The sequence below is a fragment of the Opisthorchis viverrini genome (assembly GCF_000715545.1).
Source record: "Opisthorchis viverrini unplaced genomic scaffold opera_v5_59, whole genome shotgun sequence".
Classification (NCBI taxonomy): domain Eukaryota; kingdom Metazoa; phylum Platyhelminthes; class Trematoda; order Opisthorchiida; family Opisthorchiidae; genus Opisthorchis; species Opisthorchis viverrini.
In genome coordinates this window covers 1,421,406-1,437,234 of record NW_008751715.1, presented here as the reverse complement: position 1 = coordinate 1,437,234, position 15,829 = coordinate 1,421,406, and the positions used below count along the sequence as shown (strand labels likewise).

The window sequence follows — 15,829 nt, the reverse complement described above, 5'->3', positions numbered from 1 at the left end:
ATCGTTTTTTCAACAGTTCTGAATCAGTCATGTGCTTCGAGTGTTAGGTAGTTCGTCTACCCAGGTTCGTGCTGGAAGATCCCACGAGCTTGGCAACGCATAACCTAGGACAAAGCGTGATATGACATAACCGAGGGATTCGATTGACTCTTCCGTTAACATCAACTTAAGTTGCATTTCAGTATACTTCACCAATTAAGCCATCATTCCTCCACTGATTTTTAACGTTTATTTTCGGCACTCAGCCTAGCCTCTATTCCTTGCCGCATGCTGCAGTAACCGAAACTGTCATACACACGGTTGTCCAGGTGTCCAGGTGAGTCAGCCTTTCAAAGGATGAATTTACGGTCCAGTGCGTAGTCTTAACATAGTCATCCTCATCTTAATCAGAGGCAGCCACAACAGTTTTGACATTGATATTTCATTGCCTTATAACCCCAACGTTTATTTACTTATATGCACATGCTTAGAGTGAAGAGAAAAGAATGAGTGAAGTAAGGCACCTGGTTCTGACCTGTAGCAAGTACCTCCAAACGCTCAATCAGACATCTGGAAAGTGACTGAGCACGAACCCTTATTGTATTTTGTGCGGCTAAGTGAACCGCAGGACAATGACGTGGGTTAAACACTAAACTCAGGCGGTCAGTACCTTCTGCTTGTCCAAATAGCCGAAATGCAAATTACGCGAGCCAGTAAGTCATCAAAATATTGTCATTTCATCCGTTTCCAGAGGGAATTTTCAACGAGTTTCTTGGGCTGCACTTGGCTGGACCACTTGCAACAAGGATGTTGGCCTACGTCCATCACCTCAGTAGACATAACCCATTTTTTCTGCTTTTCGTTTGTATTCCAGTTCTGCACAGTTATTTCGTTTTTCAGCAATGTGGCTCACACGCACGCTTCAGCAACTATCTCCAAAGGCGAAGACGCTAATGCAAGAAATGTTATCTGAGGCGAACAAGTTCCGAGATTACAATTTCAGAGTTTATTTTACTCGCAAAATAAAGAACTCCTTCAGCGAAATCGAAGCAGCCACGAACATTTCGGATATCGACAGGTTGATGGAAGAAAACGTTAAACTACTTGGAATCCTTCGCCGCCAAACCACATTAAATAACTTTTTCCCTCCTAATAAGTCTGCTATCGAATGAGATGTATTTAATATAGAACTGTTTTACCACTTAAACACTTTTTATCTCTTTCGTTCTATGACTTTCGGCACGCTACTTAATGCTGTCGCGTTATAGATGAATTTGAGAGAATCCATCTCAGGATTTTTCGCGAAAAGTGGAGTGACGGATGTCTCAAAGTAATTAGTGATATTAGCTTCTGCATGTGCACTGTCAGCTTGGATGAAGACCTTATTACGTATTTGGAAGAATCTCTGAAGGTTTGTGATGATGATCTTGATGTGGAAGGAATTTCTTCTGTTTGCGAAGCTTATCTTCCCAATTTCAAAGACATTTGCAGGTCAGTTGTTATTTTGCTTTTTGGAGTCTTTAAACATTTCCTTACTTGCTTTCTTACTTTCTACTCTATTTCCGCAACGATTGTAGACGAAAATGTGCTCTATTTACAAGTGTAAGGTTCCTGTCATGGAGAGGCAGGTCACATGTGATCCGATTGCTGCCTTCTTCGAAGGCCACTGTTATGTGGTCTCTCAGGGCTTTATGCGCACATTAGTAACCGATAAAAGACCCGTCGCCAGAACATGACTTTTGGTCAGTCCCTTCCGGAGGAAGTCAGTCATCTGGAAACGGTCTCTTGTCCGGTGCTAATTGGGCGAACTAACGGAAAAAGGAAATCAATAGTACTGTTCCTTTTTACATTTTATACGCATTTCTGATGTAAGTACATAAGGGGCAGCTCTTCCATTAGAGCATGTAGTGGACTGATTGCGATTGATTTCATTAGTATCATTGAATACCAATTCGTCTACTCATCCTTTTGTACGCTTTTATTCATCGACTGGCTACCTTTGCTCTGTAAGCCTTTCCTTGTGACAAAAAGGTTACCAGCTCCTCTACTCCGTTCGGTCGGCCGATTCATTCACCACCATAATTGAAGCCCCTCTATCAGGTTGAATGGTGACAAACATTGAAAGATGCTTACAAACGTCGCACATTCCCGAGTCACTAAATTTGTTGTTACATGCGCCAGTTGCTGGTGGGACTTCGGTTAATGATTCATCTCGGGACCCAACACCCTAGGAGACACTGTTTGACAGTCACCCTGTGCGTTTTAAAGTCTCATCACCGAGAATTTTTCGCATTACACGTTACCTGCGCTCTCGCTTCAGCGATCGCATGACCGATGCAGGAGTACCCGCTGCAAGTAAGCATCGATCTTGGTTTCTGTGATATCGCGGGTAAATATGGGCGATACTAGAATGGATGTCGCAAGCACAACTTTATGAGTCTAAAGGTGTAAATAACCTTCAATCACGTGTTCAGGCATTTCCAGAGAAACACGGTCGATGTTGATCGGTGTTCACTAAACGCTTATTAGACAGCCTGGATCAGTGTCAAAAAGCCCCTTAAACAGTGCAAGGCTGCTCTAACTGTTGAACTCTCACGCACTTGCTTGTTGCAATAAAGCTGTTGTGTTCTTTGTCGCAGAGTCTCTCCGGCACTAGAAACTGGAGCACGGACAGCAGTCAGTTCATAGGTATACAAGCACCTTGACCTCAGAAGTGAATGACGTTACTGATGTGAGATATCCAATCCCACCTGCAATTGAGAGGACTGGAGTGACCAAAGTAGTGCTTTATTCATTTAACGGAAGATGTATGGAGAGCCGTGCGTGGTAGATCAAACTGCTACATTTCTTCCATCCCATCTTTAGCACGATGAATATTTTTTTCCGAAGTTGGTGCATTCTATCCTCCCCAAACTTCTAATAGCTTTCTGCTCTTTCTCTGGGTCGCCAGCACGTAGTCTTCTGCCACTGCCAATTACTTCCAAACTGTATTTTACGTTTCAAAACCCCACTTTTGATTTATTTTTTGTGGTTGTTTTATGAATTTAGTTTCTGTTACTGAGTTCCCTGCAACGTAAGTTTACACATCATAACAAAACAAGCATCAAGCCTCGTCCGATTTCGCCAAATTTCGTGCGGGAATAAATACCCAAGAAAGGGTGTCCAAAGAGGCCAACTGAGAGTTGCAAAGGGCGAAATAGGATTCGATAGTTTGAGGTTCAGTAAGCTAAGGAATACAGATCTACAACCACTGTTTTCCAAAGAAACGAACTCAGGTATCAACCCATGGTGTGCATGCGGAGGTGGGCTGCAGGCTAGTTTGCGGAATTTAGCCGTCGTCTTACTGTTTGACCAACGTGACCGCTGCTCCGAATGCTTGTTACTATGCTGCTATTCCAGACTGTGTTCTCTTTCATATTACGGCCCTTGATGGCACACCGAGGTAGACCCAGGGCAAGCTTGGATCGGTGGTTCATTTTCAGGCTACCGTGTGTATTCTAGTCATTTCTCCTCACCATACTTTCAACGTTGCTAACAAGAAATAGCACATTTATGGTCTAAGGTAAACGGTGGCCATCAGGACTCCTGGGTACGATGACCATATGCATATAATCCCCCTAACAGCGGTGCAAACTGACGTAGCGTTTATCGAATTCGTAGCTAGCTCCGCTGCTGAGCCAGGTTGCTGGACCATGGGTGCTCTAATCAAATGTTCATCAACTCTAATGATGAACTGGCGCACCCACCTACTCGGGTTATATGCTCTGGATCCGTCTTCCATTTTAGTAGTTAATCTGTGATCATATCCTCAGTCCCGAGGTTGTCTTTCACCATAACGACGTTCTGAAGCATTGTTTTTCTCTCATCTGGACACTTACATATACTGAACTTTGTATCGACTTCGACCGCTTGTCTACAGTCTATCATGCCACTGTCATCCATTGGCCCTTCCACGCCAATCTACGCCACAAACTGACTGTTACTATGTTGTATTAATAATTCCACAGCCAGAACTTGCGGTCGATCATGCACTACGGTTAACCGGGATGGCTCCAGATCATACATCTCCGTCCAGCAGTGGAGCTACATAGTGTTATCATAGATGCATGCTCATATCACATCGCTTCCCCGATAATCGACGACTGAACGTCACTTAGTAATGTTACTAACATGATTTCGCTCTTCGGAGCGTTGGTTTTCGGTCTTATAATGGCGTGATCTATGTGGAGAAATGCACTGAAAGGCCGATAAGTCGGAATGATCGATTGACTCAGGTTTCAAACTATTGTTCCATGCACAACTTAGAATTGTATCCCCAGATGGGAGCTGGCCTTCAGAGAAGCAGTCGCAAAATCCACACTGTTTTGCACATAATTTTCTCTGAAGAGAATACACTGGAAAAAAGCTCATCCAACGCTCAGAGTTGCTTGTACAATCGTCAGTCATCGGAAAAATATTCTTACTGTTTTTGAACACAGCACCGAAAATCTTTAGCTCAGATGCATTCTGTTCCCATTAGTGATGCTGACCATTTTCTGCTTAAACCGATGCCTCTGTGACATCCCATTTTTATCACTAGACCATGACGCGCCATGGAATATATTGTCCTATCAGACTGTCTCACGAGTTGAGGAGTATAATGGGTCATTGCGGTGAGCATTTCATTTATGGAAAATAATCCATCGTTTTCGTTTGCCGTCATTTTTTATTCGAAGTCACACATCAGGAAGTAGTCGTCCAACTTTCATCCAATCATTTCACGATTCCAACTAGAACCGAATTCAATTGCTGGTATGCTCAAACACGGGCGGCATTTATCTCGAGCCAGACTGATAACAGCGCGACTCAGTTGGATCAACCTGGTGGGATCAGACCAACTTCGTCCGAACTAGATGGAACAAAACCGTCAGCAACCGGTAATTTTCGCGCGTTAGTCTGTTTATCACTTCGTATCAGGCTTCATGATTAGAATCGGCTTAATTATTGGCTCCATCTAGCCTATCACCGTTTGTTTTACTCTGTGGCTTTCACCTTTTTGGTATTGGTTGTTCGTTTGAATTGCCTCAAGAGCACTTTGGAGATGTGTTGTTTGCTTGACGAACAGTAGTGACTTGAGCTGATCAGCGTCCCGTGTGATTGTTTTCCCGTGCATTCTGAGACTAGTGATGCAGTTGCCATCTCCAGTCCGTCGTTTGTTCTTGCTGGATAGTTCTGTTTTTCCATATACTTCCACGTACGTCCACCTGTAAGGTTCAAAGCCAAAACTAAATCATGTGCTCACGTTAACTTATACCTTACCAGAACACTGTTTCCCGGGGAAGAGCGCTTTCTTAAGAGATTTGCTGCCATCTGATTGCCAGATAATGCCACCAGCTTGAAACTGTGAAAATGCACAGCCAAGTCTCATTTGAAATGGGTTAGGTTGTCATTTCTCGAAAGCCGCCATTAAGTGAAACTGTCAGCCAGTCTCTTTTAGTCCGCCCTGCTGGTGAAAATGAGCTTGCACTGCGTGCATCAGACCAGAGACTATGCCAGCTAAACGGGCGTGATTGGAACATGTCTGCACTCAAATTATTGTGTGCTTTGATGGGTCTTAATGGCCTTACCCAGCTTGCCTAACCAATAAAAATGTGGGCGGTTATCTTTTTCTACCATCGTGAATCTGTGGGGAGCTAGGTCGACTGAACACTCGGGGCGGGGATTGCAATACGAATAAGGTCTTCATTGCTTTCCATTTGTTTGGGAATGTGTCTCCATTCTGTATCAAAATTCAACAGGATCATTCAGTGGGAACGCCAGCAAGGGTTCCGACTGATATCCATACAATCCGCCAGAATTATCCTCACATGCTCTCCGGTGATTATTACCGAGAGTTTATTTTATTTGGCCAATCGCCGGGTTGTGACCGCTGTTTCTTGAAAACAACCGGTCGTACTCTTAGGTGAAAGGTAAGTATCAGCTCGAGGGTAACAAAAATGTATGTTGTCTCACAAGAGCAATGCCAGTTACACACACTCATGGCCAATTAATCCAGTATTCCACAATGGCAAACTGTTGGTCACTCATTATGTGTGGCTGTATCGTTTGTGTAATAACCACATGCAATCATCTAGACGACCAGCACATAATACAGCAGCGTCTGGAGTAATCGGTAACACACGTATAGGTCATGTGTCTAATCCGCCAACATTTTACCCGTAGCCGGATGACCAATGAACTCAAGTGCAGTATGGTATAATATAGCTCCGTCAACTAGACCACGTTAGGTAAATGTTCGAGACGTGTGAAACAGGGAGATCAAAAACATATCAAGAGGCTGCACCCTTGTATCAATAAATTATTTACCCAAGTGATCTATAGTGTTCCTTCTTAGCATAAGAGTATCGCTAGTGGTTAATAACTTATTCTGTGCCATAGCGGTACATGTTAAAAAGCGTTCTGAATCAACAGGCGAATCCCAAATGAGCTGATGAGTGAGTGAGGTTTGGCAATTTTTCTTTGACACCAATCTGTTGAAATGCTGAGGAGCACTGTACAACTGGTTCATCCTTACTGGGATCATCAGCACTGCGCATCTCATGAAATTCCGGGGTTTTCGAGTACAAGTTCTACTAGATAGTAGTTGGAACACCAATAACTGTTCGGCCAAGGGCGGCTGATCAGCTATACAACTCAACATAGGTTCAGAGTACTGCGTTCATCGCGGTTGGACAGAATAAAAAATGTATGTCTGTGAAATAAGACCGCTTGTTTGTTCTTTCTTTCAGATTAGCCCATGCTTAATCATAGAGAAGAGGAGCTTTCCAAAAAATACGATGATGGATCAACTGGAAGGATATAAACTCACTAGAATACCGCTTTTAGATACCTAGGTGTCTGAATCCACTTGAAAAGTATAGTTGACTGGTTATGATAGAGTAGCGAAGAATCTACAACCAACGCAATATGGAACATGACCAAAATCATCCTTTCGCGTACTTGGTATCACAGAGTGGCACTGTAGCTACAGAAACAAAGGTTTTTGATGGTTACGGCTACCCCACCTCTATTGTGCAGATCAACATGTGTATGGATTTTTAATCACGTGTTGAATCTGCATTCCATATGCATATTCTAACGCTCTCAAGTACAACTACTGCAGTTCAAAGCTTTCCGGAATTGTATTTACTTCCATACTCCAACGCGGAACTGAAGGTATTTGGCTTGAATTCGCTGACGCCGTGTTAATGTTGACCATGGTTCTCATGCTGAACGTTTTGTTGGTGCGTTTCACTGGAAATCAAGAACGTCCTAGTTAACGGAACTCGTCAATTATTTGCTCAATTGTTAGTGCCGCATTGGTTGCACAGATTTACTTTCTGACGATATCAGTTTCGACATTGCGGCGCTTCAATCAGTGTGCGATTAACTATGTGGTGTTAACTCATGTTTTCTTCGTCTAGGGCTTCCAACTGCCATTAATTCAGCTGTTTTAGGCACAGTTAGACCGCATGAGTTTTCTAACAAAAATCATCTAATAGTTCTTTTGTGATTCTTTTACCACTGTCGCAACAACAATATTGACCTGGAGTTTCATATGGCCACGAAAATGCTTTTATTAAGTTAGCAGCCACTAGGCGGAACAATTTGAGTTATCTGAAATCATTCGCGTTGCGGACTTACAGTTGGGCAGCCATTGAACTTAGCATTTCTTGAGTTGAGCGGGGTTGGTGCTGTTCGAACTACTCATCCTTCAATCGAATGAATCTTCCGCCCTAACTGAAACAGTTTTTTGCTTTAGACCAAACCCCTCGGGTCGAAAAACAATAGTTCCAGATACAAATAATTTTTGTATAGGCTTTCGACGATAAGTATCCAGTTGGAATCGTTTTGAAAACAGATGGTATCGCTCTGGACCTAGGTGTAGTGCACCTATTGGCCGTGCCTTGTTGACACTAGGTTCACTTTGCAGTTTAAACCGTACACAGGTTGGTCCAATCCGCCGATCCTATTCTTGTGCTGCTGCCATACCGGCTGAACGTGGAGAGTGGTCGGTAGTGATTATCACCACGAGGTGACTAACCAAGCTAGTTTGCAGGGATTTTAGTCTCACCTAGGATGGCCTCCGGTTAGCACTTTTTATAAAACTTATTTGGTTTGTGCACTGAGTGGTCACATGAGGTCCCGCTGAATCTATCGATAAGAATAAGTATTGGACGAAAGTACTGAGGACTCTCCTAGTCAAATTACTGCCAATTCGGTTATGTAGTATGCCGAGCAATTCCGGTACGCCATCCGAAACAAAAATCCATATCGTCTACTCTTCATAATAAGGGTCATGTTGTATGCCGAGCGATTTCGATACCCCACCCGAAACGAAAATCCATATCGTCTACTCTTCATAATAAAACCACTGGCCAGTGTTCGATATTCTACGCGATTACGCAAATTTGTGATGTCCGCTTTCGAGAAGTCCTTGTTGTTTAATGCCTAATTTCGTTTGGTTCGACCTTGCCAGAAAGGCGTGAGAGTTGCCTTCAGTTATTCCTATTGGAAATGAAAGGATCCTCATCTTTCAACAGCGTCAAACTGCCAATGACCGTACTATCGTATTAGTACGGGTTCTTTTTAGGAGGACATCATTATTTCAAAAGTGTCCATTATGAAAAGGGAGAAGTGAAATCTTGCTGCTTTTCGAAGTAGCTCGGTTTTCAAACATCGTGACCTCAGAAACCAACAAGTACCTGAAGGAAACGAGAATGAAATGATGCGAATCCGTACTAATACTTGACAAATGTTCAAATCAGAACCTCTCTTAGAAATTTTGTGGTACGAATGGTTTGTTTCGAAATCGTCCCCAATGCAGTTGGAGCTGTCTTCGAAGCCGCTGTCGGACTTTGGATTATACAGGGAACAATAGTCCCTTGGTTTCTGAGCCCTTGATCCGAACTGATATGTGTCACTAGTATAACGGGCGTTTCATCTTACTGTACTCACACTTCACGAAATACCCTGCTGCTCGGATCAATGACCTGGCATGTACTGCATTTTTCATAACTTCGCAAAGTTCGAAGGCAAGGAAAAGTGGATGTGAAATTCTCAATTGGCTGCCACCTTGCTTCAGCCTGTCTAACGGATGAACTCCTGGATATCTTCAATCTCGACTGTCTAAACAACCAACTAACCCACAAAGCCACATAGTTTGCTCCAGCGTCAGTGTTTTTTCATTCCGACTGGGTTATTTGTGTGTGTGTGCATTTACGGCTCGGTTCCCATATCTTTCTGAGGATCGAGTCCCGCCACGACAGACAGTTTGTACTACATTTAAGAACGAAACCCAAGTGTATTGGTTTATCACAGTATTCGAACCAGAATAGGAGGGAAAATCTTCCAACGAAAGTGATGTGGAGATGAAGTTAAGCGGTTTCACCTGTGACCAACCACGCGCAGTTTACTTTTGTCAGATCAAGAGGCCAACCTAGCTGTGTGGAAAGCTGTTTTTCCCCACTGCACGAGCAGAAGGGATCAGTAGCGGCGGTTGGTACACCTGAACGCATTCCGGCATACCCATTCGTTCCTTCCGGGTAAGTCGCTTCATGTTACAGGAGGAGCTGTGGTGACATCACAATCTGGGAGATTTAGTTACGATTTTCGTCTCGTCTCCCCTCAAGAACCTCTTCGGCAAAGGTCCACATCCTGGTCCGACTCCATTCAGTCTTTACCCACATGTAGTAAACGCCATTTCTCAGCGATAGTTCCACGTGCAAGCTAGTGTTTTCATAGTTTTTCTTTCACCCCGCAGTTGTCTGTTTGTATCACAACACCCGTTAATATCCTTCCATCAGTCGCTTCTGATATTCCACTTTTTTTGAACTCTCACCTTAGATGACGATTCGGGTGATGACAATGGCATCTGTGACACATCACTTGGCGCTCTGATGAAGATGTTCCCCCAGGTAACGCAGCTTGGCTGTTTCGAATAAAACTGTTCTGCATGAAAGACCCCAATGGCTTCCAGCCAACGTCAACTCTAAGGAGCCTGTTGATTTGAATCGTACTACCAGCACTTTGTTGGTGCTCACCGCTTCCTAACCTAAGGGAGTCGGTTCAAACGGAAGTCTGTCACAAGTTGCACTTAACAGAATGTCACCGACGTCTGGCTATAAATGCATCATGCCCTGAATTACTTCCTCACGAATGACCATCTCCATCTTGTAGGTTGCGTTACCGGTATATTTGAAAATTTACTTACACTAAGTAACGAACTGTCAGCTGCATTACTCACGGATCGGTTTCCCCCTGTGCTGTCGCGTTTTCGTGCAATAAAACATTGTATATGGTTTCCTTCCCTTCCTAGCCTCCGTCAAACATCTTTTTACTGTCTTTGAAACCTCGTTGTCCTTGTTAAAGTAAATGGGAATAACCAGTCTCAAATGAGGGACCGTCGATAATTGGCCCAGATAACAAACCGTAGTTAGCAACGCTGACAAACGGTAAGATAGTTCTGATAGTGTAGAAGACACCGCACCGCATCGTAATCCTCGAGAGATTTCACTGAGGCGAATCGCTTCCGGAGAACCCACAACAGCGTTCCCTATCTTCCACAACCACCCAAAAAGAAGGTTAATGTCCCTGGAGAGGCCAGTCGTTCAGTGCTCGATCTTTGTAAAGTTACTGCACTCACCGAATTACCTGTCACGAATTGGAGCTTTCATCGACCACCATTATTTTCTATCCACTTTACGGTCTCCCGTAAGTGATACATTGCACTTTTCTTTATTCTGTCCCTTGTTCAACGATACTTTTGGATACTTTGGGAAATGAATCCCTAGGCCCCGGGTAGCTTACCAGCTTTTCTTCTGAGCTCTCATATACAACATTCAAAAGTACAAATTGTAAACAACTTAGTGTGACAACTTAGTTTGAGTCCGGAAAACCAATTTTCCTGTTTACTGCATCTACACCACATTTTGCTCCCATCTGAAGGTATGTCGGAAAGAGCTGAAACAGTGTCTCCAGTTGGCTGACGGAGACCTTGGTAAAGCAGTAAACTTGGCGCTTGATCGAGCGGAGCAGGCTACAACGGACAAGGCACAAAACCAGCCAGCTGACCGAGGTCAGGTAACATCTTCGATGTCGCCGAACCTTCCAGACAGTGAACCAAACGAATCTGCGTCTACTCTCAGTGCTGAGGAACGGATATCCATGCTCGAACGGTACGGTATAGTTCAAGCCGAAAGAACGGGGAGCTTGTGTCCTGTTCCCTATGTGAGTTCGTCCAAGATGTGTATTGTCGCACCTAGCTTGAAGACATTATCTGGTACGGTAACGAAAATTTTCAACGGAATTGGCTCAAAAACTCCTTCGAATCTTCAATTCCTCTCATGTGAACCAGCAGCACTTCCGTTTCTGGAAAGTTGCATATGTCCAAAACAGTTGACACATATTGATCAGGTTTAATGAAACAGATCGGTGTCCATTCAAAATAGCGTGGGACAACTTTGCCAGTCGAACCCAAGGGGTTAATATATCTAACTAAACAATACTTCAGTACGTTCGGAGCTGGTCTTTAAAAATTCTCACAGCAACCGGCATGTTGATGTTTTTATTGGTCACTGATGCACTTTCAGTGACCCTTCCTTCACCTAATATCGATGACAATCGTGCGGATGAAGGAAATTGTGCAAAGTTTCACTACTCATTAGCAGATGTACTAGATCCTGTGCATCCAAATCAACGTTCCTCCCTTCATCGAATCCGAAAATTTGCAAATTTCGAACAGCGCCACAGTTGAATTAGAGATAGTGATGGTAGAACATGACAAAATAAAACAAGATGGTAAAATAAGCAAAACAGTGAGAAGATACAGCTTCCGGTATTTTAACTTTTCTTCCACACGTTATCCTGGCATGGTGACGAACAATCCACAAGCCGCGCAGAAATAGTGTAGACACGGGGCCAGTTTGAAGTCGCTTTCAAAGCAGAAAGACATTCCGGATCAATACTCTCTGGCACACAAAACTGGTTGCCTTACGATTGCCTCGCTTGATGCTGCATTGGGTGTATCTCATCTCGTAACAGATGATTACATATTTCAGGTAGTCATTCGCACTTTTGTTGCACAACCCAGCGAGACTCTACTGTCAGTTTTGTGTGCACGAAAGATATTGACTCACAATGCTTCTCTATCTCGTATCGATTTCGGGCTGCCCCAGGGCGAAACCATCCGTGGGCTGTCGAAGAATTTTCAGCAACCTTATGAGTAGTGTATTACGTCTACGCATCTGTCATTATGTCTATCTTTCTGAGACGCTTTTAATCAACACTTTTCCATCAGTCCCTTTGCCGTGTGTTACTTGCGCCTTGATGGAAGTTCAGATGCACCCAGTTTTCAGCTCTCTTGTCTCTACGCCCGATTGAATGTTATTCTGGTTGTTCTGGTGTAATATTCGATTGTCAGCGAATTTTCCCCCGTCCTTACAGTATTTTAAAGAGACGCGCGTCAATCTACGAACTCGCCATTGCTAAAGGGCATTTCCCGTGATTTGTTACTAACTATGACACAAAACTGCTTTTCTGTTCTTACAAACCCTTCGGGATGTACGACTACTTAGGGTTAACATCACCGTGGAAGGGTGATGAAATATGAGGACCCAGGTTACTGGGTGCAGCCATTCCATAGCGTAGGAGAGTAAGTACTTGCAAGATGAACGCTTTCTTAGTCATATGAGGTCTTTGTACCCTGAATTTTGGAAACATTTCCGGGACTCAAATGAAGGTATGTAGTACTAACCGAAATAATCTCCATACTGGCCAGTAATTCTTGCCGATTGCCAGCTTGGCTGCCAGGAAATGTTTTCCGTTACTGAAGACTGTTGTTGCATGCATTTTTGATGCCATGAAAGATCTCAGGAGTAAACATCTAAATTAGATATCCAAATATGGCGCATCACTATGTAACAATAAAGAAGTCTATTGGTGGTGCAGTCCCACAACATAAAAATTTGATATCTAGAGCCAATGTTGTGGCTACTTTAATTTTCCCATGCTTCTCTATCTTCATTCTTCAGAGTAGCTTTTTTCACTTGGTTTGATCGGACATCCCATCATTTCCATCTTTGTTCATTAAACTAACGAGATCCTCATATGAAATACCTTGTTCGCTTTCCACTTCTGCATCCATCTTGACAGGTTTTTAGCGTATTAACAGCCCAGCAGTCTCAATCTTACACGTTGCATTAAGACAACAACGGTATTCATATTTGCCCGTGCACTATTGCACATATGTCCAATGAACCCTCTCACCATTGTGATTGACCATTTGACTTACCTGTGGCATCAGTTACAGGTACAACGGTCACCCTTTTCTCTTTTACCGGTTTGTCCATGTCAGGTCAAGGCGACTGACGTCCGTCATTCAACTGGACTGATAGAGTTTTCTCCATCAATCGGTTGTTAATGGGTCACTTGTTTCTCATTGATTTACGTGAATCCTAATAGTTTCACGCAAGGCTATCATCGTTGTTGCATTTACCAGAGTGTGGTGGTTTGTGTATACACTGGATAAACCCTTTCAGGGAAAACGTTAGGCGGTGTCCTCATAGGGAGTGATCGTCTAACGAGAACATCCTACACTCTTATCCTCAAAGTCACTGAATTCGAAGCACACTATTCGACCTAGGAAGACCTTGGTTTCAGTCTTAGTTTTTCCCTTGGAAACAATGAACCTGAGTAATAATGCAAAGTATGCTCCGGGGGCGCTTACTTCTAATAAAACCATCCTAAACGAAAGTCCACATAACCAGAAAAAAACAATTCTTTCTTCAAGCCTGAGACCCCACGAGTACTGCCCTACATTGTTTTTCATGTATTGAATGACTGATCACCCACCTCTACTAGAGAGCCAATGGCTGGAGACGCTGCTAAATGATAAGGTAGGTGGTTATTTCAGTTCACTTTGAAGTCACCTGGCTCGTATCCAAGTTTGAACAAGAGCAAATATCAAACCAAATATTGGCGCGAATGACAGACGAATCAAAGGCTTTTTGACCAATGCCTCCCGATGACCTGTAAAACAGCCTGGTGTTTCAGACACCATGGAACGCTGTTATGTACATCAGTAAACAGAACAAACAAATGTACCCAAAATTTCAGCTTTGCTATCTACTCTTGCAGATAAGGCATTGGCCTCTTCAGTCACGGTTATTCTCCCTGTGATGTTCAATCTCCGCTACCTCCCACTATAACCCAAGTGGTTGTGGTGGTTTGGTCGCTATCGCATACCAACCGTATTTGCGCCACATGTACTTTCATACTAGGTCGTCTTCTTCCACCCCTGTACATGAAGGCGCTCGCATATGCTATTCCACATGGCTCCACCTACAAGCTCACTGGTTTGCTGTCATGGTAGTTAACAGGGGAACTCAGTACAAATCCAACAGTGTCGCTGAACTCTACTGCAGTGGTATGGTTAAGAACACTCTAAAACCCATGGAACTGTTTACTCAAGACGGTAGATGAATGGGTGTTCGAACAGCTCGTTCGACCAAAAACAATGAGCAAGTTGACTGTGGTATGAATGCTTCAATTTCGGATCAGTTGGCTCTGCGCCGCAGCTCTGAAAAAGTAGATGTCATTCTGGAGGCGCCTCATTAGTAAATAAATCCAGGATCGGTTCCGGAATAACGACCATTTGCACTTGGTGTGGACATAGTATTCATGTTTTATGCATAGTTCGTTGACCACGCACGAGAGCTTGCCCTATATCTTTGCTGCCGGACGATTTGTGCAATTCACGGAGAGTCATTTGCAAAACGGTCCTTCGAAAGCGATCCGTGGATGAAGTAAAAATGAACTACTGATGCTGTTAAAATCACAGTGTCGGTGAATAATTATCATCGTTATAAGATTGGTGGTTTTTTTCTGTCGCTTTACTCACCTGATGGCGGTAAGGGATTAGAGCTTGAATGAAGCTTCCTAGGATGAATTGCCTTCCGGCATTGGTGAGTTTCAGTTTAGTCGCGTTTTACCCTAATCACAAATATTCATTATTCATTCAAAACAGCCCGCATTAGGCAGATAAATTTTCAAGCTAGATGAAGCATTCCAAGGAAACTATGCTAGTTTCTCTGGAATACCATTCAACTTACCACCATTCTTGAAGTATAGGTAACCAATCTCGTAAACTAGTCACTTGGACTGACAAACCCTTTGTGTCGAGAGCGAAACGTTGCCCAGCAGTAAAACTACCGATTGTTTCCCAAACTTTTCCGAAAACAAATACGAGTCGTAGCTTATGATCACAGCAATAGTTACACGAACGGTCGAAGATGTGCGGGACGGATCGACTTTCGTCATTGGTACCTCGGTCACCGGAACCTTATTATTTATTACTTGGTTGTCTCTGATTCTCAAAATCCTTGGATACAGTGAGGAAAAACTACCTTGGTGCGCATCGCGTGGCAAATTTTCTGGTAAAATGGTGCTTAATCCGCAATTCTACTCGGAAACGGTAGAAAAGTTGTCGCACTCATCCCCAGACTTGGAATTCCAGAGGCCAACGAGTCACATGCGCGGCAGGAATGAGTCGAACATCGCATTACTTCGCACAGTGAATGAGGGGTTGCAGTGGTCTGTGACATGTGGTACATAGTATAGACACAAGCCTAGCATGGCGTTCATAAACGAAAAGCAGCTTCCGGTAATCTCCAATGGTTCTTTGGTTGCTGAGATAGAAACAAACAGGTATCAACAAGTTCAACAACGTCCTGTGATATTTTACACAAAATCCGAGTTCGTCGTAAAGAATTGGTTATTAGCTGGCTAGAGTTGGATTATTGCCTTACCGTTCAGGCTGTTCCCCCCCCCCCCC

At 43.5% G+C, this 15,829-nt stretch overlaps 2 protein-coding genes across 2 annotated transcripts in view; both read left to right on the top strand.

Annotated features, from left to right (window-relative positions):
• Positions 1–245: 245 nt before the first annotated feature.
• T265_13357 (hypothetical protein) lies at positions 246–1,151 on the top strand (the record flags this gene model as incomplete). Its single annotated transcript, XM_009168497.1, has 2 exons — positions 246–316; positions 854–1,151. Coding segments are annotated over 2 exons (369 nt in total), but the record flags the coding sequence as incomplete, so codon positions are not given.
• Positions 1,152–1,259: 108 nt separating this feature from the next.
• The window catches only part of T265_03892 (hypothetical protein), a gene marked incomplete at both ends in the record, with an annotated part of 15,323 nt that continues 753 nt past the window's right edge, over positions 1,260–15,829 (top strand). Inside the window, 4 exons of the mRNA XM_009168484.1 lie at positions 1,260–1,470; positions 4,753–4,895; positions 9,844–9,914; positions 10,945–11,226. Of these exons, the coding sequence (XP_009166748.1) occupies positions 1,334–1,470; positions 4,753–4,895; positions 9,844–9,914; positions 10,945–11,226 (633 nt within the window). The remainder of the gene's footprint in view (positions 1,471–4,752; positions 4,896–9,843; positions 9,915–10,944; positions 11,227–15,829) is intronic.